Genomic DNA, 25,033 nt, shown 5'->3' with positions numbered 1-25,033 from the left:
TCGGAAGAATAGCAGAAAGAGATGAGGAGTTATACAGAAAAGGAGAAAGAAAAAAAAGCAAACAGAAGGGGCCATGGTCTCAAGCACCCACCCATCCGGCTTTGGGGAAGGGCCAGGCTGCGTGTGCCAGCAGCAGCCCAGCGTCCGTGAATCCCTGAATGGTACCCATGGGTAATCAGATCCCCAGGCGGGGCCAGGATGCGCAGAGCGCGGCCACAGAACGGAGACCCGGCCTGCTGCGCATAGGAACCGCCTTTGCCTGAGGCCACATTCGCGGGGACGACATCAGATGGCAGCATGGCCTGAGAGGTGTACAGTCAGACACTGAAGGTACTGTACTGGGACATGCACTATGACTGTTCTGTGGGTAATTTGGACCGACATTTAAAAGACAGACTGGAGCTGCCCAGGTTATTGACAGGGATCAACAAATGTTGGTGAAAAACAGTAAAAGTATAACAGTGATGGGGAAGCTAAGTGAGGTTGTGGATAGGGATCCTGCTCAAGGTTCACATGGATAGGAGTTTGTTGTAGATGGGTATCTTTTACCTTGCATAAAGAAAAACAAACAGAGAAGGGGAACTGAAGGGGGCACCCCACAATAGAAAGCCTTTCTAAGTATGTTTGTGTTTTTATATAAAATGCCCAAAAGGATAAACAAAAACTCCCCTCCCATGTACTTTACCTTAATTAAGGTCAGGAACCCAGGATTGCGGGCCATCTCCTGTAGATACATCTTTAATTGTAGGTTGCTGCGTGCCTCACAGCACCAGTTGGTCCGGGGTGGTGGGGGTGGTTCCAGTGTGGCCCTTTGCTTGTCTGGGGGTAAGTTTAGAATGTGAGCAGGGCCATATAAAACCAGGGGTTATGCTGGGGTTTTGGATCCAAATTACCCCTCAGAAAATGTCACCAGCCCAAGCAAGATTCTATGGCTTGGCAATTGTCCAGGCTAAATAACGCATTGCTCTGAAATGGATGATAAATAGACCACTGTCTTATGTGGTTTGGGTACATGACCTTCTGCTGTGTAACAGGAAAGAAGGTCGATAGATTGTTCACCCCAAAAAGAAGCAAGCAGTGATATATAGGACAACTTTAAGACATACATGGCCAGCAAAGAGTTGCAGGGTATATCGGGAGTGGAGAACGACCCCGCTAAAATGGACTAAGGGGCACTGAGGCACAGTAACTTGTGTCGTTGACCTATTGTCAATACGAGGTTGGAAGCCTGAAAAGAGGAATATACCCCAGAAAGCAGGATATATGTGATGGGCTAATCAAAGGCTTGGATTATGACAATAATGATGCTGATGCCTATGAAAGGGGGCTGATAAGTATGGCAGGAATAGGAGGGGGTAGGTAGGGCTATGCATAAGGGAACTAAAAAGCAAATTGTAAAGGCTAAGATTTCTGTACTATTCATCAGATTGTTCGGAATCTAGTATAGCAAATTAAGATACATGTGAAAAAACATTGAAAATGTATGCAAAGCAAAAGCAATTCTGGCAATCACAGATCATATCGTTTACATTGTGGATAATAAAAAGAAAACATTTTGATAATGATATCAACAGTGCATATGTTCAGTAAACTACCTATATTAACATGTATGGTTATATGTGTATGCATATATGCAATACGAAGAAGGTAGTGAATCCGCTGGCAACATATTTAGTGAAATGAGTACGCATAAAGGAGTATTTACCTTCGATCCATCCAAACTAATGATTCTATAGACAGTTCTTGTGCTATCGTAGAAGTAGGACACAGTAACTGCATGTTTGCTGGTGGGGACCCAGTTCTTCTTAGTGTTCGGGTCGATCTGGAAGACATGAGCTCGGGTGCTGTAGATGGGTTGTTCCCTGAAGGGAATGAAGTGAGAAATATTAAATTCGAGATTCTCTGGGTAATCATTTTGCCCAGCAACGAATAAGTCTTTTTGTTTGGATCTCGTAACATAACATGCCAATTTGACAGGACTTCTCAATGGGCAAGAAGTCATATTACAAAAGTATGTGCGGTTAACTGTGCGTTCAGAAAGAAGCACTTTGCCCTCTGATATAGAAACATTGCACTCCCAGATCGACTAAAACGCTTCCACTGATCTTCCCTGCGAACATGGCTTATCATTAGTAGAAGTTGACTGTTTTGTCACAGAACGCATGTCACGACAAACATTTCAAATCTTAATTTTAAATATTTAAAAATTCCACTTGAAATGTACCATCAGCTAAAACTGCCTCCTTCTTTTAAAGTAAAGGAAAAATAGATGCATGCACTCACTGAATCTTTCCCGAGTATGCCTACCTTATACTTACATGTTTTAGCAGAGGTAACATTTAAAGTGACTCCGTGGTGGGTTGTGGAGGACGACACTCTGCGCAGTTAACAGAATTGGAGCTTGGGATCCTAAACTAGAAGTATGCCAGTGGAACACATAAACATGCTTGGTATGCATCTAAAAATACTTTGGCTTCTCCGTTCCGTGAGAGCGCTTTAAGATAGTAAGTTCCCATACATCCTGCACTGATCTAGCCAGGAAACTTCAAAAAGAAATATTACAGGAACATGTGGAAGAAAAAAAAGAGACGTGTGTCGATTTGAACTTTGTGGAACTGGAAAGAACCACGTTGGTGACGTACTTACAAAGTAACATGGTACCTTTAAAAAAATAGCTACTCGCGTTCTACCATGCCACAATATAAATAGGAAACTAATTTGAGCTAATGTTTAAATGTGATATATCACAGGTTACTTTTAAAAACACGGCCATTAGAAGGGAATAACTTAGTAATTCCCTTCCTTGTCTCAGTATGCTCTTAAATGACGTGTGTATGTACAGGCTACGACTAGGGCACATAATTGGCCTGGGCACCAAAGAAATAATGGGCAATAGGTTCATCCAAGCCTGTGTACGTACACCATAAGCCAAGCAACTGATCCTTTGCCCTGCTAAAACATCAAAACGTTTACCACCACTCAGGCCCTTTTGCCCTTGCTGCGAGGGCACAGTAATGGACCAATTGACAATTTTGGCCGGTTTTCTGGGACAAACATAAGAAAAACATAAAGGCAGCTGTACCCTTGTGGAGAAAAGCTCCATTGACCAGGTACAGAAATATATTATTTCTTTTCATTTATTCATATCTTTTGAGAAAAAGCGCACAGTGCAATTGACAATTCTAAAAAAGGCATAAAAAGAAACAGTTGGTGATTCTGAACACTGGATGCCCAATAAAAAGTTCTGCGCCAAATAGTGGAATATTGCGATATGTTCACAAATGGGCTGTTGAACAAAACTTGAGCAAAACAATCATAGGCTCAGACATTCTAATATATATCCAAAAATATTGCACATGACAAACTGTCCAAGTGGAGAGAACAATGAAACACTTCCGTGTGTAGACAACGATTCAAGACCCAGCACCAAAAATTAAGTGACAAACAAAGCACCAAACAAAAAAAGTTAATAAACACTGAAAAAGAAGAGTGGGGTGGCCACCAGGGGGCGCAGAGATTAACTAGTCTCTATGCTTTGCTCCGTTCCCAAGGGCTGAATTATGGGTACAGCCCCCCCCCCCCACAAAGCCCCCAATAGAGCTTTATAGCTCCCCACTTGTGAGTGTGAAAGTCAGGGGTGCTTCCTGGTCCAAACCCCAGACTCCATGGTGCACAGAAGCCGATACATGGGTGCTAAGGAGAAAGATGAGAACGCGAAGCCCCCGTACTGCCTCAGTACGAGAAGCCCAGGAAGAGAGAGACAGAGAGTGGGCAGGCTGGAAGAGGCCCACAGACCCAAGGCAGCCCGGCGACCCTGGGGTCAACCGAGAGGTGTTTGGGGCATCAGGCCTCCCCTGTTCCCCCAGGGCCTGGAATGTGTCGAGGCCACTGACGGAGTAAGGGAGGGATGAGCAGTGTGCAGCCCCACGCCGGTGATGCAGGGGGCGAGACAGGGAGTGTCGGCTCCTCGCCCTAGCCCAGCATAGATCTCGCAAGGAAGGCTGCGGATACCCGTCCCTCCTGCTTCTTGAACGCCCTGAGCCCCGGCGCAACACAAGACTCTCCAGTGAAGCGGGGGACAGCCCCTCCACTCTGTGCAGGAACACTACTCGTTTGGCAGAAGCAGACCAGTGGGCCTCCACCAGAGCGGGGGGACACCAGAGATGGTGCCCCTATCCGCTTGCAGGCGAGACTTGAAACTCCTTCTCAAGCCGTGGCGGGGAGTGCAGGTGAGGACTGCTGAGCGGGACACCCTACCCATATCTTCCGGGAAGGATAGAGGATACGCAGCCTAGTTCTACAACCTACCATCCATAACGGTACGTGTCTCCCCACTTACTGGGAAAAAGCAGGGGCCTCACCAAAGCCCCATTGGGAAGCAGCCTCCCTCCATCCTCAGCCCTTCAGGAGGGTTTGTATGCTGGCCCCGCAGGAGGCAAGCAGATTCCCAGAACAGCGCGCCACCCATTGGCATGTGTACGGAGGCGATAAAGGAAACGACTGTGGCAACTGAGATGACGCCGGGATCACGGTGAGGATCCACGGTCCGTGCCCCCTTTCTACATTCAGGGAGAATCACCCAGAGTTCTATGACCACCACTTGTGAGAACTTCACCCTGTGGGGTCGTTCACCAACACTCTCCGCATTCCGTGTGATGGGTGCCCCAGCTTACGCCTTCCGCCCTGACCACTCTTCCCGCCTGTCTTCGGGGGCGCGGGTCGAGGGGGCTGGAATCCCATGACGTTGTGGCAGCCCTCTCCCTCCCAAATTGACCTTGCATCGACTCAACGCTGCCTACAGGGAGACTGGAAGATCGCAGCTAAGTGGGGAACCGGATCATCCCCCTACTGCATCTTGGAGGACCCCGCACGGGGGTGGTGGACGGCGTCTGAGGGTTTCCGGGGGTCCAGCGAACATCAACCTTGATTCCCATAAAAGAACGGGTTAGCCAAGGGGCCTCGCACAGATACACTACATTGGTTAACTCTGCTCCTAACCTGAGACCCCAGCCCAAAGAAACCGAGCTTCCCATTCCCATCCAGCGAGACAGTGAGTGCCACATGATCAGATCTCGACACTGATCACCCCAGCGTCCCGGGCGGAAGAGGCCCTGAAACCTACTGCTGCTTTGCCCCCCTCCTCCTCCGCCCTGGTGCCTAACAGGGCTTTATATCATCCAGAAGTCGAGGAACTCTATCTCCTTGCACCCACCCATGAACTGGTCAGCCTCCCTCCAAAAGTTTAGGCACGACCATAGCCCCTCCTCAACACAAACGGCCATGTCAACTGTGCCGACGACCGCCGCGGAAGATACCCAGTCGATGAGCAGGGGGATGGCGGCACTCCTTGAGGAAATCAGGGGCTTCAGGGCCGACATAAGCTAGAGACTGGATGGGTTGGACAAAAAAGGGGAGTGCATGGACGACCGTATACAAGATCTAGAAGCCAACCGGACTTCAGTGGACCTGCTGGAAACCCAAATTGATTTGAGTCTCTCGGAGTTGGAACGTAGAGAGGAGAAATGCGCTCTAAAAATTGACAACTTTGAAAATCACGAACGCCGCAATAACTTGAGGTTTTTTGGCTTCCCGGAGCGCGAAGGGGAAACCCAGAATTACATCATTAAGGCAATAAATGCAGTGGTCAGCAAACAGTTTAATGAAGGAAACTCCAAAAAACCTACTAGAGACAGAGCCCACAGAGCGGGAGGGACCTCCAGAGGGCCAAGATCAATACTCGCAAGAAAAGGCAAAGATCCTACAACTGGCAAGGAAGAGGGGTGTGATAGAGTGGGAGAGCTCCCAAATAACAGTTTTTCAGGATCTCTCTGCATTTACCCTGACGAGGAGAAGGCTCTTTGGCCCCCTAAAGTGGCTCAACGCCAAAGGAGTTAGCTATCGGTGGGGATTTCCTTTTTACCTTGCCTTCGAGTATGACCGATAGAAATACAATCTTGTAACAGAAGAGGACATCCAGAGAGTGACACAGGAACTCCTGGGGACGCCGCCCCTGGGGCAGCACAAGAACCTCGAGGGAAGGAATTGAGTGAACCGCAAAAATCGGATGGATTTGAATTTGTGGTTAGACATCGGGTTCGGTGTTACAGGAAGTTTAAGAAACTAAACCAATTGTCTCCAAAGCCACCCCCGTAGGGGCTGTGGCGCAGTGCTTGAAGGCCAATGGGAGAGGCAGCGGAGCAAAGTTATGTGTGAGAATCAGTAGCTTCTGAGTTGAGATATATACTGTGTTGTGAAATTGATGTAGGGTTTGTTGATGCCGGGGGTGGAAGCTATTAAGGCACCAGAGATCATACACTGGGGTGAGCGAGTACCACATCGCTATTAATGTGAGTTTTGAGAATTTGCTACGCCCCCCCAGATGGCTGACACCATAAGCACACTGGCGCTGGGTTTGCTTAATGTGAGAGGCCTGAACTCCCCATACAAGAGGTCCCCAACGATTCGAGAATTCAATAGGCTAAAGCTTGACTTCATGATCTTACAAGAAACCCATTGGCAAAGGGGGAAGGAACCATCTCTGAAGGCGAGATCCCTGGGGAGGTGCTCCACGCTTCAAGCCCAACCAAGTCTAAAGGCGTGGCCTTGTTGGTATCTAGCAGGTTACAATTTGTAATTAAGGCACAGTCTAAGGACCCAAAGGGCTGATTTGTCACGGTGAGAGGGGAGATAATGATGCTTGCAAGCTTCAGCGCGTTATAAATATATAAATAAATAAATAAAATAAGGGGATGGCCGCTGACGGTGGTCTCAGTTTATTGCTCGAACGTAGCCCAAGACCAATTCAGGGACTTGGTTAATCGTAAAATACGAACCTTTGCGGAAGGTTCACTAATAATATGAGGGAACTTTAACATGGTCATACACCCTGAATACGACCGAAAGAGATTAGCCCCTGGCATGGTAACACAAGCCTAACTGAGCGCTTCCAGAGGGTGAACATGGAACTGGGAGTAGTGGACTCCCACACAAGGGACCAGGGCCGGAACCAGCATCATACATACTACCCGCTTCATACATACGACTCAAAAGTCCATAAAACCTTCTCAAGGATAGATTGTATACTGGTGGAATCCCCCTATTGGAACGCCTGACTAAAACCACGATGGACATAATTCCATGGTCCGGCCATGACCTGGTGAGAGTCCAAATGGGGGCTTCCACACTGGGGGCAACACAACGGTCGGTGATCATGCAATGATCAACTGTTGAGGGATTAAGATCTTGCCCAGTCTCTTTTGAAAGCGATTATAGAATTTTTTGAGATCAACGACAATGGGGAGTTTGGGGTCGCAAGGGTTTGGGAGGCATTTAAGGCCACTTCTAGGGGTATCCTGATAGGGATGGGTGCCAGGAGAAAGAGGGAAAGTGCGCGCGAGGAGAGAGACCTTAGAGGGAAGATTGAATCCATACAACCAGGTGAGAAATTGAAAACCCAAATGTTCCCTGGGCAATGTACTAAATTTCAAGAATATAGAAACAAGTTGATTGCCCTCATTGTCAGTCAAACTGAGAGGATACTCTCCTTTTTGAAACAAAAGTATATGGAAAAGGGTGACAAGGCCGATAAAATTCTGGCATGGAGGCTGAGAGAGCAGAGAAGGAGCAGAAGGATGGATGTGGTTTGCTCGAATGGAGGTGAAAAGGTCCTTGAAGACCCCCAAATAGCTGAGGAGGTCTGATTATATCATGAAACACTCTATAGCTCAGAGTACGAGGGGGACGGGTCAGAAATTGATAGGCTCTTCGACTCCCTGCTGATCCCACATCTCACAGTGGAGAAGTGCCTTCATTAATTCCTCCTTCCAGTCTGGCCATGTCCCCACTGGACTCAAGGAAGCGTGGGTCTGACCACTTCTAAATAAAACCTCCCTTGACCCATCGGTCCCAGGGAATTGCAGGCCTATTACCAATGTCCCCTTTTTGTTAAATATTTTGGACAAAGCAGCCTACCTGCAAGTCCAAAAATTCCTTAAAGATAACCACCTTCTTGGTCTACGCCAGTCCGGCTTCTGGCCACAACATGGCACCAAAACGGCACTACTTGACATAAAAAATCAAATGGATGATCTCAGAGAAGCAGGCAAACCTGCGCTCCTCCTTCTCCTAGACCTCTCAGCTGCCTTTGATCTGGTGGATCATAAAACCTTCTGCCATCATCTCTCCTTCACAGCCAACTTCTCCCCGAGGGACTGTGCATGGATAACCTTGTTCCTAAAGGAAAGAGTTATGGTCTTCTATGAATCCTCTTGTGCCAACCCTAGTCCCATTAAATATGGGGTCCCACAGAACTCATGCATAGCTCCCACCCTATATAACCTCTTCACGAGGCCCTTGTTCAGAATCTAGGACGCCCTGGGTATCTCATATACCAATTATGCAGATGATACTCAGGTGCTCATCCAACTATCGGGTGTATATCCAACAGACATCCTCAACTCCATTTACTCAACAATCCAATCCTGGATGGCAGAAAACTGGTTATGTCTCAACAGTGAGAAAACCGAACTTCTACTAATTGGCTCCCCCTCCACCTTGGGTACACTGGACAAGCAATAATGCTCCTTCACCATTGACAACATCCCCATCACTGTCTCACAAGTCATCAAGACACTGGGCGTGTATCTCGAACCAAACCTTACCATGGATAGACAGGTTAATGCTATTGCATCCTCCGCAGCGTATCATTGCAAATTGCTCAACGCAGCCAGACCCTTCCTCACCCAACAGAACTGCATCACGATTGCTAGGGCTATCATAGGGTCTAGGTTGGACTACTGTAATGACCTCCTTGTTGTGATCTCCCACAAGAATCTTGCTAAACTTCAACTAGCTCAGAACAATGCCTTGAGGGCCGCATTTCATGCAGGGACCACATCTCGGGGATCAGAAGGCAGGTGCACTGGCTCCCCGTCAAGGAAAGGATTGTCTTCAAAACCCTTGCCTTGACACATAAATGTCTCCACGGCCTGGCTCCCCCTTACCTGGCACAAAGGATCATCAGACACACGTCATCTAGACCTTCTAGAGTAGCCTATTCCAATCAAATCACTGGTCCTCTCACACGCAGAGTGCGTACAGGTGGCACCAGCTTCCCAACTATGGCTGCTACCTTCTGGAACACCCTCCCGGCCCAGATTAAGATGATTGACTCTCATGCAGCACTCCGGAAAGCCATCAAAACGAGGCTCTTTGTCTGAAAGGGCTTTATTTCCATTTGTATGTATCTCTGTGTCTGCATCTAAGTAACATTCATCAAATGTATTATGTAACGAAACAATCTGTACTAAGTAATATTCTGCTTGGGCCGCATTCCTATAATCCTGATTCAAGCCCTCTTATGTTTCCTCATAGCGCCTCGATGCCCGTGGGCTGTAGTGTGCTCTACAAATCCAAAAAATAAAAATAAATAAAGCAGATCCCATGGAAGCGCCCATTACTGCCCAGGAAGTGATTGATACAATTAGTGGCATGAAGGGGGGCACAACCCCAGGGGGGGATGGATTTACGGTGACTTTTTATAAAAGGTTCCGTTCCACCCTATCACCGTTCATGGAAAAATAGGTCAACAGCACTCTGGACTCTGGGATCCTCCCCAGTAAATGCTGGAGGCGTTCATAGCGGTGATCCCAAAGGAGGGGAAAGACCGGTCCCAGTGCCAATCTTACAGGCCCATTTCCCTGTTGAATGCTGACGTCAAGATAATGGCAAACATTTTACCCAACAGACTTGCCTGTCAAATGACCTAGTGCACAGGGGCCAGGTGGGTTTCATTCTGTGGTGACAGGGGGCGGATAACATTAGGAAGTCCATTAATTTAATGCATGAGGCGAAGAGTAGGAGGCTGCAGGCGCACCTGATATCGATAGACTCTGAAAAGGCCTTTGACGGGTCGAGTGGCACTACATGGGTAGGGAACTACACAAAATGGGCCTTGGTACTAACCTCAGATGGTGGATATCGACCTTATACAATGCCCCCTCTGCAAAGGTGACCATGAATGGTAAAGTCTCTTCAACCCTTTACCTCTATAGAGGAATGAGGCAGGGTTGCCCCATATCCTCTCTGTTGTACGCACTGGCCATGTAGCCACTGGTGATTGCATTAAGGGAAGCCGGGGGATTTCGGGGATTCAATGTGATGATATAGAATGTAAACTCTCTTTATTTGCAAACAATATCATTTGCAACCAAACAAATCTTTCGGGATTCTCTCCCAGAACCTTTATGCCTGATAAGCGACTTTGGTAGGTTCTCAGGGCTGAAAATTGCCCTCCCAAGTCCAGTGTGATGTCGATAGGGGCAGGGGGCCGGTGACCGCAGGCAGCAAAACAATTTGTGAAATGAGAGTTGAACACTCTTCCTCCCTGCACCTGGGTATCCACCTCCGCAGTGACCTGTCAAACTTGGTAGAGGTTAACTACACCCCCATCCTGGAGAAAATACGATTAGATCTACTTCGCTGGGCACCTCTTACCCTCACTTGGTTAGGGCGGATGGTGGCAGTAAAAATGAACACCCTTCCTCGACTGTTGTACCTGTTCGCTGCCCTCCCCTAACCTTTCCCAGACTCCTTTTTTATGAAACTACAAGCCATGGTGAACCACTTCATATGGGAAGGGAAAAGGCCTAGAGTTAAGTACGCTACACTGACCCTTGCCAGAGACGTTGGGGGGTTCGGCATCCCAGACTTCAGGTTATACCACAAGGCAGCGCAGCTTCGAGCAAAGTCTGAGCACCTGAGGGACGACATGGGGACCTATTGGTCATACATAGAAGATACACACGCCCACCCGAAGAAAGTCAGAGACCTCCTGTGGGCACGCCCTGCTGAGATACCACCCCGCTTTATTGAGTACAAACCTTTAGTGGAAGCCTTGGGGGGAACAACATAAATGTACTGGAATACCTGCGCCTGAAGGGACTCTTTACCGATCCCAAATGGCTAGCTAACAGTGCGCATACCCTCAACCCCTTCGAGAAAATCCTCTGTGAATACAAGACAAGGAAGGGTATTCTCTCTAAGATTTCTAGGGTCCTGATTACAGCCAATTCGGAGGGAAGGCAGAACGTGCTGAGAATCAAGGGTGGGGGAGGAGATAACAGAGGATACATGGGGGATCATTTATAAGTTAATGTTTGGGGGACATTGTATACATCAGCCCTGGAACACAACTTTAAGATCTTGCATTCTTGACACATACCCCCTGCAAGACTTTCTAAAATGTTTAAGGGGTCCCCCCCCACTCTGTCCAAGGGAATGTGGCCAGAAGGGAACGTGGTACCACATGTGGTGGGAGTGTCCCAGGGTGCAGGTATATGTCATGATGCCTACCCCCGGGGACCCAGACCACGTCCAGCAACCCCAGAAACAGGCATCAAGTTATCCTAAGCAAGCCCAACAACCCCTGCTAGGGGCTATTTGGGCACAGGCCTGGCGCCTATGGCGCCAGGCTCATATGAAGAGTCAGTCATAGATTAAAACTTACCTGATGCAGACCATGCTGCAAACTTACCTGATGCAGACCATGCTGCAAGAGCTCCAAGCCAAAAGAGGCTTGGAAGGGACTACTTTACTTAGGTTTTTTTTTTTTACTCGGGCGGGGCTGGGGAAGAATACTTAACTGGGACTACTTTGGCGGCTATTTAAACCACACCCAAAGAGCAGCACGCGCTTCGCGTTATTCTGCATCCAGCAGCGTAATGCTCACCGTGCCTGCAAGGCTGCATCCAGCCTTCTGCCAGGCCCGCCTCAAGTTTGGAGCTCCTAGAAAAAGGGAGAAAGAAGGAGAAAAGGTTAGAACAAGAGCAATACCTTTAATCCTTACCTGAATTCCCGATCCATCGCGCCTTCGAGCTGGAAGAAAGAAGTTATTTTATGCGCGTCGCCTCGCCTGCTGCAGCGCCGCGCTGAACTCGCCGGCCTTCGTAGCATCTTCACATTCCACCGCATCCTCCTGCATGTTCCCGCCGCACTCCGGCATCTAAGGAGAAGACAAGAACAGCAAGGTGAGCCAAGGGAATACACAGAGGAATATTAGTTACCCCCCATAGACTTACCTGATTTTACCACCGGGGGTACTATTCCTCTTCACGGGTCGGCACAGCTTCTAACTGCATCTTCGCCGAACCCCGGCCCCTAAGGGGAATCAAAAGGACAGCAAGGTGAAACAAAGGGACTAACAAGGGGAACCCTCCTCACCACAATAGACTTACCTGATTTTACCACTGGAGGTATTATTCCCCAAGACTTCATACTTTCTCTCAGCGCCTGACTAAGGGAGAAAGCAACAGGTTACATATTGACATTGTTTTATCGAACTGTGTTGGAAAATACAAATCCTTACCAGAATACTATCGGTTGCCACGGGGAACTCTTCATTAGGGTCAAGCTGCAACCTGCAAGGAATCGGACAAGAGTGAAAGTCAGGCATTTGAACTCTTACGAACTTTATACTTACGGCGTCTTGCTGGGAAATCGGAGTCAATATTGTTCTGGAACTCACCAATTCCTTCGAGCCAGTGAAGCAACTGGTTATCAATGCGCCCCTGCGCTCAATGCAGGATAGAGAGATCATCTTTTCAAACCATCAGGTGAGACTATAAGAGGGGACATCAAAGGCGATCTGTGGGGAGAACAGCGGGGGTGGCGGGATTTACGCTCAACTCCACGGGTGGTTAATTCCCTTTCTCCATTTGCAGAAGAATATTCCTACGGGCCAAGCAAACGAAGCTAGGTGGGCCAGTCCAGTCTGTCATCTCGGCCCTATGCGTCACATTGGTGGAGACCGCAGCTGTCCAGTTCTTATCGACGCCTCTGTGGGAGCCAGGTGAGCGTAACAGAACGCGAAGCCCAAAGGAGCAGATGCTTCAGAACCCATGCAAATCAGAGGGGTTAAAGGATCCTTAACCCAGAAGGAAAGAGAAAGGAGACGGCAAATGCAATTGTGTCTATATTGTGGAACTTCTGGGCATTTTCTACGGGATTGCCCTGTAAAACCACCCAAGAAGGTGGTAGCAGCTGCTGATAAAAGCCATATGGAGTCAGACTCGGGAAACGACCACGCCCGACAAGCGTAGAGGTCCGCTTGCCGAGCTTGAAGAAGGATACTCAGACCTTGCATTTCATCATACCAATGGTCCTCGTAGATCCAGGGCAGCCATCGCGTATGCACGCAGTAAGGGCATACATTGATAGCGGGGCCATAGGAAACTATGTGGACTATGAATTGGCTTCCAGGATGAATCTACCTCTCTGTCGAAAAACCACCTCAGATGTCATCACCACAGTCGATGGAACTGAAATTGCCTCTGGGCCTGTAACTCATTCCACCGCAGAGATGACACTATTGGGTCAGGATGGGCATCGAGAGACTATTGTGTTTGATCTAATCAAAGCCCCACAGTTCCAAATAATACTGGGGATACCTTGGTTGGAAACACATAATCCTTGTATTGATTGACGAGAGAAGAGAATAACCTTCCCGGATTGTGCACAAACCTGTTACCCAAAGAAAAGTCAGAACGCAGGCCTGGCCACAGTAACCACAGCAGTCATGCAACTACCTCTAGAATACCCAGAATTCCAGGATGTCTTCCAAAAAGAACAGGCAAACACCTTACCTCCTCACAGATCGTACGATTGTCAAATCGATCTCATACCCGGTGCACAACCCCCTTGTAGCAGGATCTATGCCCTTACGGAACCGGAGAAACTTCACCTACGACAATACTTAGACCAGTACCTTGCCAATGGCTTTATTCGCCCATCCAAGTCCCCTGCATCTTCAGCTTTGTTCTTCGTGCCCAAAAAGGAAGGTTACCTCAGAACGTGCATAGACTACCGCGCATTGAACCAGATAACTGTTAAGAACCGATACCCATTGCCTCTGATCCCTGAACTACTAGACTAAGTGAAGGACGCTTGTATATACACTAAATTAGATCTCCGGGGGCCATACCATCTGGTACGTGTAAAAGAAGGCGACAAATGGAAGACTGCTTTCTGCACTAAGTATGGGTTATTCGAATACCAGGTGATGCCTTTCAGGTTGTGCAATGCACCAGCAGCCTTCCAATACTTCATGAACGATGTCCTTCGTGAACTCATTGACGTTTTTGTTGTCGTATATATCGATGATATTCTAGTATACTCCTCTTCAGAATCTGACTATGTGAAGCACGTCCGAGCAGTCCTTGAGAAAATGTGCCAGCACAAACTATATGCAAAACTGGAAAAATTTGTTTTTCATGCCACAGAAGTTGAATTCCTTGGGTTTATCCTGACCCCAAAGGGAGTCCGAATGGACTCACGAAAGGTGGACGCAATCCTTAAGTGGCCATCACCAAGTTCCGTTAAAGGAGTACAAAGCATGCTCGGATTTGCCAATTTCTACCGCAGATTCATCCCGGATTTTTCACATGTTGTACATCCCATCACAGCACTGTTGCAAAAAAAATAAACGCTTTATGTGGACTGAAGAAGCTGAAAATGCCTTCCAAGAGCTGAAAGCGAAATTCACGTCTGCACCTGTATTAAAGCATCCACGCCCTGAACTTCCATACATAGTGGAACCGATGCATCCAGTCTAGCCATGGGAGCTGTCCTGTCTCAAAAGGACCCTGAAACTGGCCAGCTTCATCCAGTAGCATTTTGGTCCAGAAAGTTCTTGGCACCCGAGTTAAACTATGCGGTTACCAACAAGGAGTTATTAGCCATTAAATCCGCCTTCTGCGGCACTATCTTCTCAGTGCCAGGCATACCATTACTGTGATCACCGATCACCGGAACTTACAGTATTTAAAGACAGCCAAGGCCCAATCGTCACGTCAACTCCGATGGGCATTGTTCTTTGCCGAGTTTCATTTCGTAATAACCTATCGACCAAGTTGTAAGAATGGTAAAGCAGACGCCTTATCCCGAATAGGGATGGGAGAGGCAGAAGTGAACCCAGAACCAGTACCTATAATTTCCGAACAAAGAATGGCTACTCTACAGACACTAGAGGACATTCAGGTAAAGATCCAGCAACTCTTTGATCCTACAGCCCTGCAGGACTGGGTAAAAAAAGGCCCGAACTACTCTGCAACCAATGATCTGCCTTATTACCAAGGGCGGCTACTTCTGCCACACAAGGAACTACAAGAGCTAGTCATTTCCCGTTATCATGATACCCTAATGGAGGGGCACCCAGGTATTGCAAAAACTGAAGCTAAAATTAAAAGACAATTCTGGTGGCCCACCTGGCGAAAGGATATTAAATCATTTGTGATGTCTTGTGGCATTTGCGCCCAAAACAAAAGTCAAAAGAAAAAACCAGCTGGACTCTTACAACCTTTAGACATTCCGCCTACACCATGGCACACCTTATCGTTAGACTTTATTACTGATCTACCCCCATGCAATGGATTTAACACCATTCTAGTTATTGTGGATCTTTTTTTCCAAGATGGCCCACTTTATTCCTTTAAAGGGATTACCTTCAGCTTCAATCCTGGCCAAGGAGTTCCTCGAAAACATTGTTCGCATACACAGATTCCCGTCCATATTGGTCTCTGACCGGGGCAGTCAATTCATTTCACGTTTTTGGAAAAAATGCTGTCAATTGGCGCAAATCGATGTGAGGTTATCGACCAGTCACCACCCCCAGATCGATGGTCAAACGGAGAGGACCAACCAGACCCTCGAACAATACCTGCGTTGTATGTTACATCAGACTGAGAGTAATTGGAAAGACATTCTTTGGATCGCCGAATATGCATACAATAATTCAGTACACTCTGGAACTGGACAAAGCCCCTTTTATACCTTATATGGGCACCATCCTCGAACCTCAGACCTTGACTCACCCCAACACTTGGAAAAGCCTGCAGTGGACCATCGGCACGCTACGATTACACAAGCCTTTACGGAAGCAACTACACATTTAAAACAGGCGAAAGAAAAATACAAGAAAGATGCTGATCGGCTTAGAAGTGGTACTCCACAATACCAGATAGGGGACCACGTATGGTTAGCCACAAAACATATATCTCTAAAGGGAACACGGACCTTTAACCCCAGATATTTGGGACCTTACTCTATTAAGGCCATTATCAATCCGGTGGCTGTCAAGTTGGACTTATCTGCTAATTTGCGAATTCACCCCGTCTTTCATGTGTCACTTTTGAAGCCAGTGCAACCAGGGACAAGACTAACCAAGCCACCAGACCCTATCCTTGTAGACGGAGAACCCGAATTTGAAGTTAAGAACATCCTGGACTCCAAGCTGATAAAGTCAAAACTCTTATTTATTCGACTGGAAAGGTTACGGACCACAGGAAAGGTCATGGGAACCTAGTGACCATGTTTATGCACCCCGATTGGTGGAAAATTCCACCGAAATTTCCCAGACAAACCGAAACCACAGGGAAGAACGACTTTAGGAGGGGCCTTGGGGGGGGGGGAGTGCTGTCATGATGCCTACCCCTGGGGACCCAGACCACGTCCAGCAATCCTGGAAGCAGGCATCAAGTTATCCTAAGCGAGCCCAACAACCCCTGCTAGGAGCTATTTGGGTCCAGTCCTGGCGCCTATGGCGCCAGGATCATATGGAGAGTCAGTCCTGGCGCCATAGACTACTTTACTTAGGGACTATTTTTTACTCAGGCGCGGCTGGGGAAGAATACTTACCTGGACTACTTTGGAAGCTATTTAAACCACGCCCAAAGAGCAGCACACGCTTCGCGTTATTCTGCATCCAGCAGCGTAACGCTCACCGTGCCTGCAAGTCTGCATCCAGCCTTCTGCCACGCCCGCCTCGTGTTTGGAGCTCCTAGAAAAAGGGAGAAAGAAGGAGAAAAGGTTAGAACAAGAGCAATACCTTTAATCCTTACCTGAATTCCCGATCCATCGCGCCTTCGAGCTGGAAGAAAGAAGTTATTTTATGTGCGTCGCTTCGCCTGCTGCAGCGCCGCACTGAACTCACCGGCCTTCTCAGCATCTTCACATTCCACCGCATCCTCCTGCATGTTCCCGCTGCACTCCGGCATCTAAGGAGAAGACAAGAACAGCAAGGTGAGCCAAGGGAATACACAGAGGAATATTAGTTACCCACCATAGACTTACCTGATTTGACCACCGGGGGTACTATTCCTCTTCACGGGTCGACACAGCTTCCACTGCATCTTCGCCGAACCCCGGCCCCTAAGGGGAAACAAAAGGACAGCAAGGTGAAACAAAGGGACTAACAAGGGGAACCCTCCTCACCACAATAGACTTACCTGATTTTACCACCAGAGGTATTATTCCACAAGACTTCATACTTTCTCTCAGCGCCTGAATAAGGGAAAAAGCAACAGGTTACATGTTGACATTATTTTATCGAACTGTGTTGGAAAATACAAATCCTTACCAGAATACTATCGGTTGCCACGAGGAACTCTTCATTAGGGTCAAGCTGCAACCAGCAAGGAATCGGACAAGAGTGAAAGTCAGGCATTTGAACTCTTACGAACTTTATACTTACGGCGTCTTGCCGGGAATCTCAGAGTCAATATTGTTCTGGAACTCACCAATTCCTTCGAGCCAGTGAAGCAACTGGTTATCAACGCGCCCCTGCGCTCAATGCAGGATGGAGAGCTCATCTTTTCAAACCATCAGGTGAGACTATAAGAGGGGACATCAAAGGCGATCGGTGGGGAGAACAGCGGGGGTGGGGGGATTTACGATCAACTCCACGGGTGGTAAAATCCCTTTCTCCATTTGCAGAAGAATATTCCTACGGGCCAAGCAAACGAAGCTAGGTGGGCCAGTCCAGTCCGTCATCTCGGCCCTACGCGTCACATTGGTGGAGACCGCAGCTGTCCAGTTCCGATCGACGCCTCTGTGGGAGCCAGGTGAGCGCAACAGTATACTGGTCAGAAGTCCTTAGATGGATCAAGTACTTGGTTGGATTGTCCCCTTCTCTAGCCCCCCTGCAAGTGTTGCTAGGCTTCCCACCTGTGGACTCTGAAACCTCTAGGTTCCCTAAACTGGTAGAAGCAACATTGAGAGCCGGAAGAGTAGCACTAGCCTAGTAATGACAAGATAGAACCACCCCAAATAAGAAGGAATTTTTAATTAAAATCTGGGACATGTTCACATACGACAAGTTGGCCGCCATGAACAATGATAAGATGGAAATGTTTTTGACGGAGTGGAGTTCCTTTTTGCTGCAAGAGGGAGGGGAGAATTTAGCACTTTTAAGTTTATTTGGAGGTCTAGAAGTATGGCTCCTGGGCCTCTTGGGTTGGTGGGAACTGACGATGTAGATGCTGAGTGTATTTAAACCCTACAGTGCTAGGATCAGTTACTTGCTTACTTTGTTTGGTCTCTATGTGTGGTCTTGACCGCTAGCGTTAGAGTGTTACTGGACGGTCAGGTATGGTAGCCAGTGGGAGGGGGGAGGATTACGGAGAGGGGGTTGGGAAGGATTGGAATATTCATGTTGCCTTTGTTGGTTGAAAAAGTTTGTATTCCTTATTGAAAATCTTAATACAAAACAAAATAAAAAAAATAAAAAGAAGAGTATCACCAAGATCACCCTAGAGCAGTGTAGTATGAACATCTGTCCCTGCATCCCATGAATAAGTATTCAGACCAATTCAATGTATTCTCAAGTATACCGACGTAATGAATGCTTGCTTAGTTACAAATATTGTAAAAAACCATTTTGCCACACACTTCAGGACTACACATGCCACCCTCCTTACATCTAGTGTATGGAGGGTCTTCTCAGCTGAGTTTGAATGATTTTGAAAGAAAGCGAGTAGTTCAATGGATTGGTTAACATGGACTTGGATATGAACTTAGGTGAAAACCTAGGGTGTGTTCTTAGTACCAACTTGTCTTTGTGGATAACAAAGAAAGGGTCTTGCACTGACAAAGCTTGTAGCTCACTGACTTTTTATGGAGGTGATGTCCACCAGAAAAGCTGTTTTGTATATATGGTGTTTAAGGCTGGATTTGTGCATAGGCTCAAAAGGGAGGACCAAGGCGCTTTCAGAGTACCACACTGACATCCCACCGTGGAGGCAGGGTGGAAATGGGGGTGGTAAAGTCTCTTTACTCCCTCCATGAAAGCCTTAACAACAGGGACTTTCCACAAGGACACCTTGTTTTGTGAAGTGGTGTATGTGGATAGAGCCACTAGGGGAACCTTGATAGAGTTGAATACTATGCCGGACTCTATTAAGTGGAGCTTGAAGTGAAGGATGTGTGATGGAGTACATTCAATAGGGTTTACATTTTTTGACTGGCACCATATTACAAATCTTTTCCATTTGTTAAAGTAACAGTGTCTGGTGTTAGCTTTACATGCCTCCTTGAGGATTGCCATACGCCTTTGAGGTAGCTTTAAATGACCAAACTCTATGACTTTAGGAGCCAAGCTGCCAAGTTCATAGATTGAGGATATGGGGGCAACGTTGTCCCCCGGTGTTGGGTGAGCATGTTGAAGGGGCACGGGAGCTTGATTCGGTTGCACATCACCAGTTTGAGCAGATGTGGAAACCAAGGTTGCCTCACCCACATTGGAGCAACCAAGATTAGAGTTGCTTGTTCCTGGTGCATTTTGTGCACGATTCTGCTTAGGATCGGTGTCGGTAGAAATGTGTAAGCAAATTTCCCTGGCCAGCTCATCCAGAGGGCGTTCCCCTTGGATCCGGTTTGGGGAAACCTGGATGTGAAGTCTGAGCATTGCACGTTTTGGTTTGTGGCAAATAAGTCTAAAGGAGGATAGCCCAGAGGGAAAACATATTGTCTAGAATTCCTCTGTTGAGTTGCTACTCATCTTCTTCGGGTAGGTGATCTGTGCTTAGAGAGTCGGCTAGAGAATTGAGTTCCCATGGAACGTGTTGAGATACTAGGAACTGGTTACGCTTGAGTGCCCACTTCCAAAATATTTGGGCTAGCCTGGACAGACTTGAAGAGTGTGCCTACCTGCTTGTTTATGTAAAACATGGCAGTGGTGCTGTCTGTGAGGACTTGCACTGTTTGACCTGTTAGAAGCACCTGAAAGCCTTGTAGATCCTTTAATACTGCTAGTAGCTCCAAAAGATTGATGTGATTTTGCACTCTGAGGTGAAGGTAATGGGCTCCCCATCCGGGGAGTGAGGCATCTGCTGTAACTATTGCTTGCACTGGAGGATTGTGAAAGGGTTTTCCCTTTAACAGATTTTAGTTTGTCCACCAGCGTAGCGCTTGAACTAGGGTTAGCGAAACAACCACTAGACCATCCCACTGACCGCTTGCCTGAGACCACTGTTTCGCTAACCACTCTTGCATTGGGCGGATGTGCAACCCTTGTGTGCAGAACCAGAAAAATGCATGAAGCCATCATCCCGAGCAAACGCATTGCTTTGTGTACAGTTATTTGGCGACCAGCCAGATACTGAGGTATTTGAAGCAGTATGTTTTGTACTCTTTCGTTTGAGGGGAAGACTAGCCCCTTTTTATGTTTTAATGATAGCTCCTAGGAACTGTTTGTTCTTGCTTCGAACAACACTTGATTTTTTCTCGTTGACTGAGAATCCCAATTGGAACAGAAGATTAATTGTCCTTTGGGTATTTTGCTTGCAAATTTGAGGGGATTCCCCTGTTAGCAGCCAGTCGTCCGGATAAAGGTACACTGAGATTGATTCTCTGTGTAAGTGTGCCGCCACTACCGCTAATAACTTGATGAATACCCTTAGAGCGGAGGCTATGCCGAAGGGTACACCTTGAATTGCCAGTGTTGAGTTGCTATTGTGAAGCGCAGGAATTTTCTGTGCGCTGGGAACATTGAAATATGAAAGTATGCATCTTTCATGTCCAAAGTTGCCATGTATCCCCCCTGTTTTAGCAGTGGGATTACTTCCTGAAGCATAGTCATGCAAAATTTCGGAGGCTCGACATATGAGTTCGCAGGGCGCAGGTCTAGGACAGAACGCATTGTAAGGTCTTTCTTTGGCAAAGGGAAGTACATTGAATAGATATCCTTGTTTACCTGGTTCGATGGGACGATTTATATTGCGTCCTTTAGGAGCAGTGCTTTGATCTCTTCCAGCAGAATGCACTGTTCCTCCTTCATCGTTTGTCTTTGCCTTGGCAGGTAGTTGGGTGGTGTTTGTATGAGTTCTATGCAGTAGCCCTCCGCCACGGTGGAAAGTACCCCCTTGTCTGACGTGATCCCCTCCCATGCGTGGGTAAAATGAGAAATGCAACATCCTACTGGAGAGGAATGGGAGGGAACCTGGCCCCTTTGGTGGGGTGGAGCTTCTGGACGAGGACCTGCCTCTACTTCTCGACCTTCTGTGGCCCCTTTGAAAATGTTGAGAGGATTGCCTCTACGAGGAACCCCAAGATGAAGTCTGCACGCCCTGGTTGTAGTTGGAGGACCGCTGGGAGTTTTGTCCTCTAAAACAGCACGTATTAAATGCTCCTCTCTGCACAAAGAGTTTGTTTGTGAGCTGTCCCAGGGATTTGAGGGTGGCATACTCCTCCTTAGCACTTTTCAGTGTGTCCTTGACTGTTTTCCAAGGGCTCGATTGGCATATTTAGAAGAGTGGCTTGGGTTTCCAGCTTGAAACGATATCAGGTAATAAAATCGCAGCAAAAATGTCGCCTGTAAAAAGAATTGCGGCAAAAATGCTGTGGTTTGACCCAGTAAAGGTGTACCCCATTATACCATTAAAGGGCAGGGGGTGTTGAGAGGGTGTCCCCTGCTCCCTTTAAATGGTATAATGGGTCCAGCGGATGCCGGGGTGTCCCCTGCATCCTTTACATGATTGTGGCGCAAAAAATCACAGCATTTTTGCTTCGATATTTTGTATTCACAGCCATTTTTGCTGCAATTTTAAGACATGGAACCCTTGAAACCTGATTGACGTAGCCATGCATGGCGTTTAATGAGGTTACCCTCAGCTACGATCAGGCCTGCATTATCTGCTATGTCCAGATTATTTTTCAGGATGCAGCTTGCCACCAGTTTACATTTTTTTGCTCTCCTTGTCAGGAGAGGCTTCGGCAGAGGCTAAAGGTGTGCCCGCTCTTCTCCTTCTGGTGGTCACCACAAGAGAGTCGGGCTCTAGCTGCCTCCTGATGTACAATGGGTCTGATGGGGCTGGTCTAAACATCTTCTCAATGCAAGGATTGACTGCCCTTGTCAGGTTGGGGGTAAGTAAAGAAGGCTGAATGCGCTTCAGGATAGATTGGAGCAGTGGAATGAACTGTACTGCAGATCTCTTATCCCTGATGATGTAATAATTTTCAAATGTTCTGCAGCTTTTAAAAGAAGATCATTATACTGCAGCTGGTTATCCACAGGGGAATCAGCCACAGGTTGGTCAATATGGTCTAGACATTGAATGATGTATACATCACCATCATCATTATAATACTGGTCTGTATCCTCTATGTCCATTTGGTCTCCTTGGTCTGATATTGAGCCAGGGTCCTGCGAACATGAAGTGTCAAAATAGTATAGATCGTCAGATATGTTTTGAGAGGTAGAGGTACTAGGCTGTCCAGGCGGGGCTGTCCAGGTGGGGTCTTTTGGCATTTGGCTACTTATTAGCTGCTTCACCTTGAGGGGCCCCTGGAGGTTACTAAGTTCATCAGGGTGTTGATCAAAAAAGTTAACAAAGCTAGACATTCTCCTCATTACTCTATCAAATTGTTCCGGGGTCCATCGAGTGGAACTTGGTAAAATTGTGGGAACAGGGGTAGGGAAAGGCTCTGGTGCAAAGGGCTGTTTGTGGTGCATTGCCCCTCGGAGGGTGTCACTAGGGGCAGAGTGTTCTTTATCCTTGGTAACCAGTGTTTTTGAGGATAGGGGCATTGAAGATTTAAAGTTTTTCGACATTTTGGATTTGAGGAGAGTGTCTGGGGTGTGTTTTTTAATTAGTTTTCTCATTTTTGAATTATTAGCAAGGGCCGTCGACATATCTTTTCGACGCACAGTTACCGGTACCCTAATACTTGTCTGATTTGCTTGCAGTGTCGGAAACAGTCTTCGGCGTCTGTTTTGGAGGCCTGTGGGAAATGCGATGGATGGCTTAGAGGACAGGGACTTTTCGGACCTTCCTTTCGACACCGTGTGTGGCTTAACGGTCGACGGCGCGGTCGACTGTCAGCCATGGGGGTGTGTTTAGTGTAGCGTGCAGTGTGGATGCTAGAGCCGCCGGGTGTCATCTCTGTAGCAGAACCGCCGGCCTGCCTGGTGGAGCCGGGGGCTCGCACGTGGGAATCCGTTGGGGTTCGGTCGCTCTTGGCGTCACTTAGGACGCCGATCATGTCATTGCTGGAGGCTCCCTCAACGTCCATGGTGGCCTCGGCCTGCATGGCGTGGTGGGCCCAGCATTTAGTCTTCCGGTCCATTAGTGTCTTGGGCCGAAGCAGTCTGCAGGACTTGAACTGTTTTTCTGGACGGCCCCTAGTGTAAGATGGATTTCTGAACTCTGACCTGGTGGGCAGAGGTTCAGAAGGCCAGCCTAGTATTTTGGATCATGGTAACCTTCTGGACAAGCCAGACCAATCAAGGTAGCATTGGCGGCGGTAAAGACAAGGTCTAAGGAGGAGTGAGGGTGAATGAAAGCCCACAATGAGCACACAGTAAATTACACTACAAATTACTCTAAGTCAGGTATATATATCAAAAATACATATCCATTTATTAAAGGCCTTTTAGATCAAACACAAAGCAAATATCAGCAGTAATAACTAAACCAACACAACACTACTATTAAACATATATACAGTTACCAATGGCCTAAAGGAACAGTAGACAGTATGGGTCCACAACCATTCTAAATATCGTTTAGGCAGTCCTTCACTTTTTCAAACCCTAACTGAGAGGCAGTCCAATCCCTAATATGAGAGTAGGCTTGTGCTCAAAAGTACTTTCGGTGCTGCTGCAGGCGATCGTGCGGTTGGCCCAAAACAGGGTCTCTTGCAGGGGCCGTAGCAGCTCAGGAAGGTGGGTGAGGCAGTGAAGAATAAGTTGGTAAGAGGTAAACGAGCACAGCTTATTTCTGTTGATCCTTGTTGTTTGTTCTGAAAAAATTGTAGTTTTAGCATTTGGTTATGTCAATGGGGCGCAGCCCACTGTCATGTGCCACTGTGTAGGGCACAAGCTATAACTGAAGAGAAGAAAAACCTAGGCTAATTAGATATTAGTGTGGGCCGCACACCCTTAATACCCCCTGGAGGTTTGAATACATTTGTATTTCTCTTAAAATTGCCTCGTTAAATAAACACTTGATACTTTTTTTGGATTGTCAAACAGAGTAGTTTAATCTTCAATAGTGGTATTGTTTCGCCTGGTATTGCTAGTATTCAATTCAAGCAAACGTATGACTGATTGGCCAATGCATTTTCAAATGTTACATTCTTCGTCAGGGCCTAGTCTAATCACAGTATTTTACTGTATCCCATGTTCAAACAAAAGCATATGTTGTAATGTACAAAAGGACATCATATTAACAACATGACAGGGTATCCACATGGGAGGACACACAACATATAAAGAAACATTTAAAGAAACATTTTACAGAAAGCATTAGTTAGTGCATTGGTCTTCTGAATCTTTTATATACAACAATGTGTTAATGTGTTTCTTGTTGTTTTACAAAGTACAGCATTCATTGCATTATTATGATCTGTTCATGCAGGCTTATTGTCATAATTCTCACCTCCTGTGCAACAAAATCTGTCATTGCATTATTGTATTTTGCATTACTCAGCACATGCGGGCTTAGTGTCATGGCTCTCACCCCCTTCACCTATGGTGGCGTTCTTGGTGTCATGTATTACAATATTATTGTGTACTCTACTGAAGTCGTAATTGTGTTTATTATCATGATTAATGAATGCTATTTGCATCTTAATAGGAGCGTGAGACGCACTCAATAATGTAAAAGAGTCCTGACCTGGCTGGCGGTCGCTTTGAGGAACTCTGTTCTTGTGATGCGCTTAGCGAGCGATCACGGATTGGTGTTTGTGCTGAAACAAGCACAGA

At 47.1% G+C, this 25,033-nt stretch overlaps 1 protein-coding gene across 4 annotated transcripts in view; it reads right to left on the bottom strand.

The window, feature by feature from the left end:
- Window positions 1-25,033, bottom strand: part of HOMER1 (homer scaffold protein 1) — a 1,117,839-nt gene that overhangs the window by 923,814 nt on the left and 168,992 nt on the right. For 3 of the 4 annotated variants that reach the window (XM_069627415.1, XM_069627411.1, XM_069627413.1), the window contains one exon: window positions 1,706-1,862. Coding sequence is in view for 3 of the 4 variants with exons in the window: in XM_069627411.1 (XP_069483512.1) it covers window positions 1,706-1,862 (157 nt within the window). In the remaining variant the exon portion in view is untranslated. Of the gene's footprint in view, window positions 1-1,705; window positions 1,863-2,318; window positions 2,393-25,033 lie in introns of those variants that run through there. The other variant, XM_069627412.1, reaches the window with a different exon arrangement.

Source organism: Ambystoma mexicanum, chromosome 6p (genome assembly GCF_040938575.1).
Source record: "Ambystoma mexicanum isolate Mex_15411 chromosome 6p, UKY_AmexF1_1, whole genome shotgun sequence".
In the NCBI taxonomy this organism is placed as follows: Eukaryota; Metazoa; Chordata; class Amphibia; order Caudata; family Ambystomatidae; genus Ambystoma; species Ambystoma mexicanum.
The sequence above is the reverse complement of the archived record's forward strand: the minus strand, read 5'-3'. Positions and strand labels throughout refer to the sequence as shown.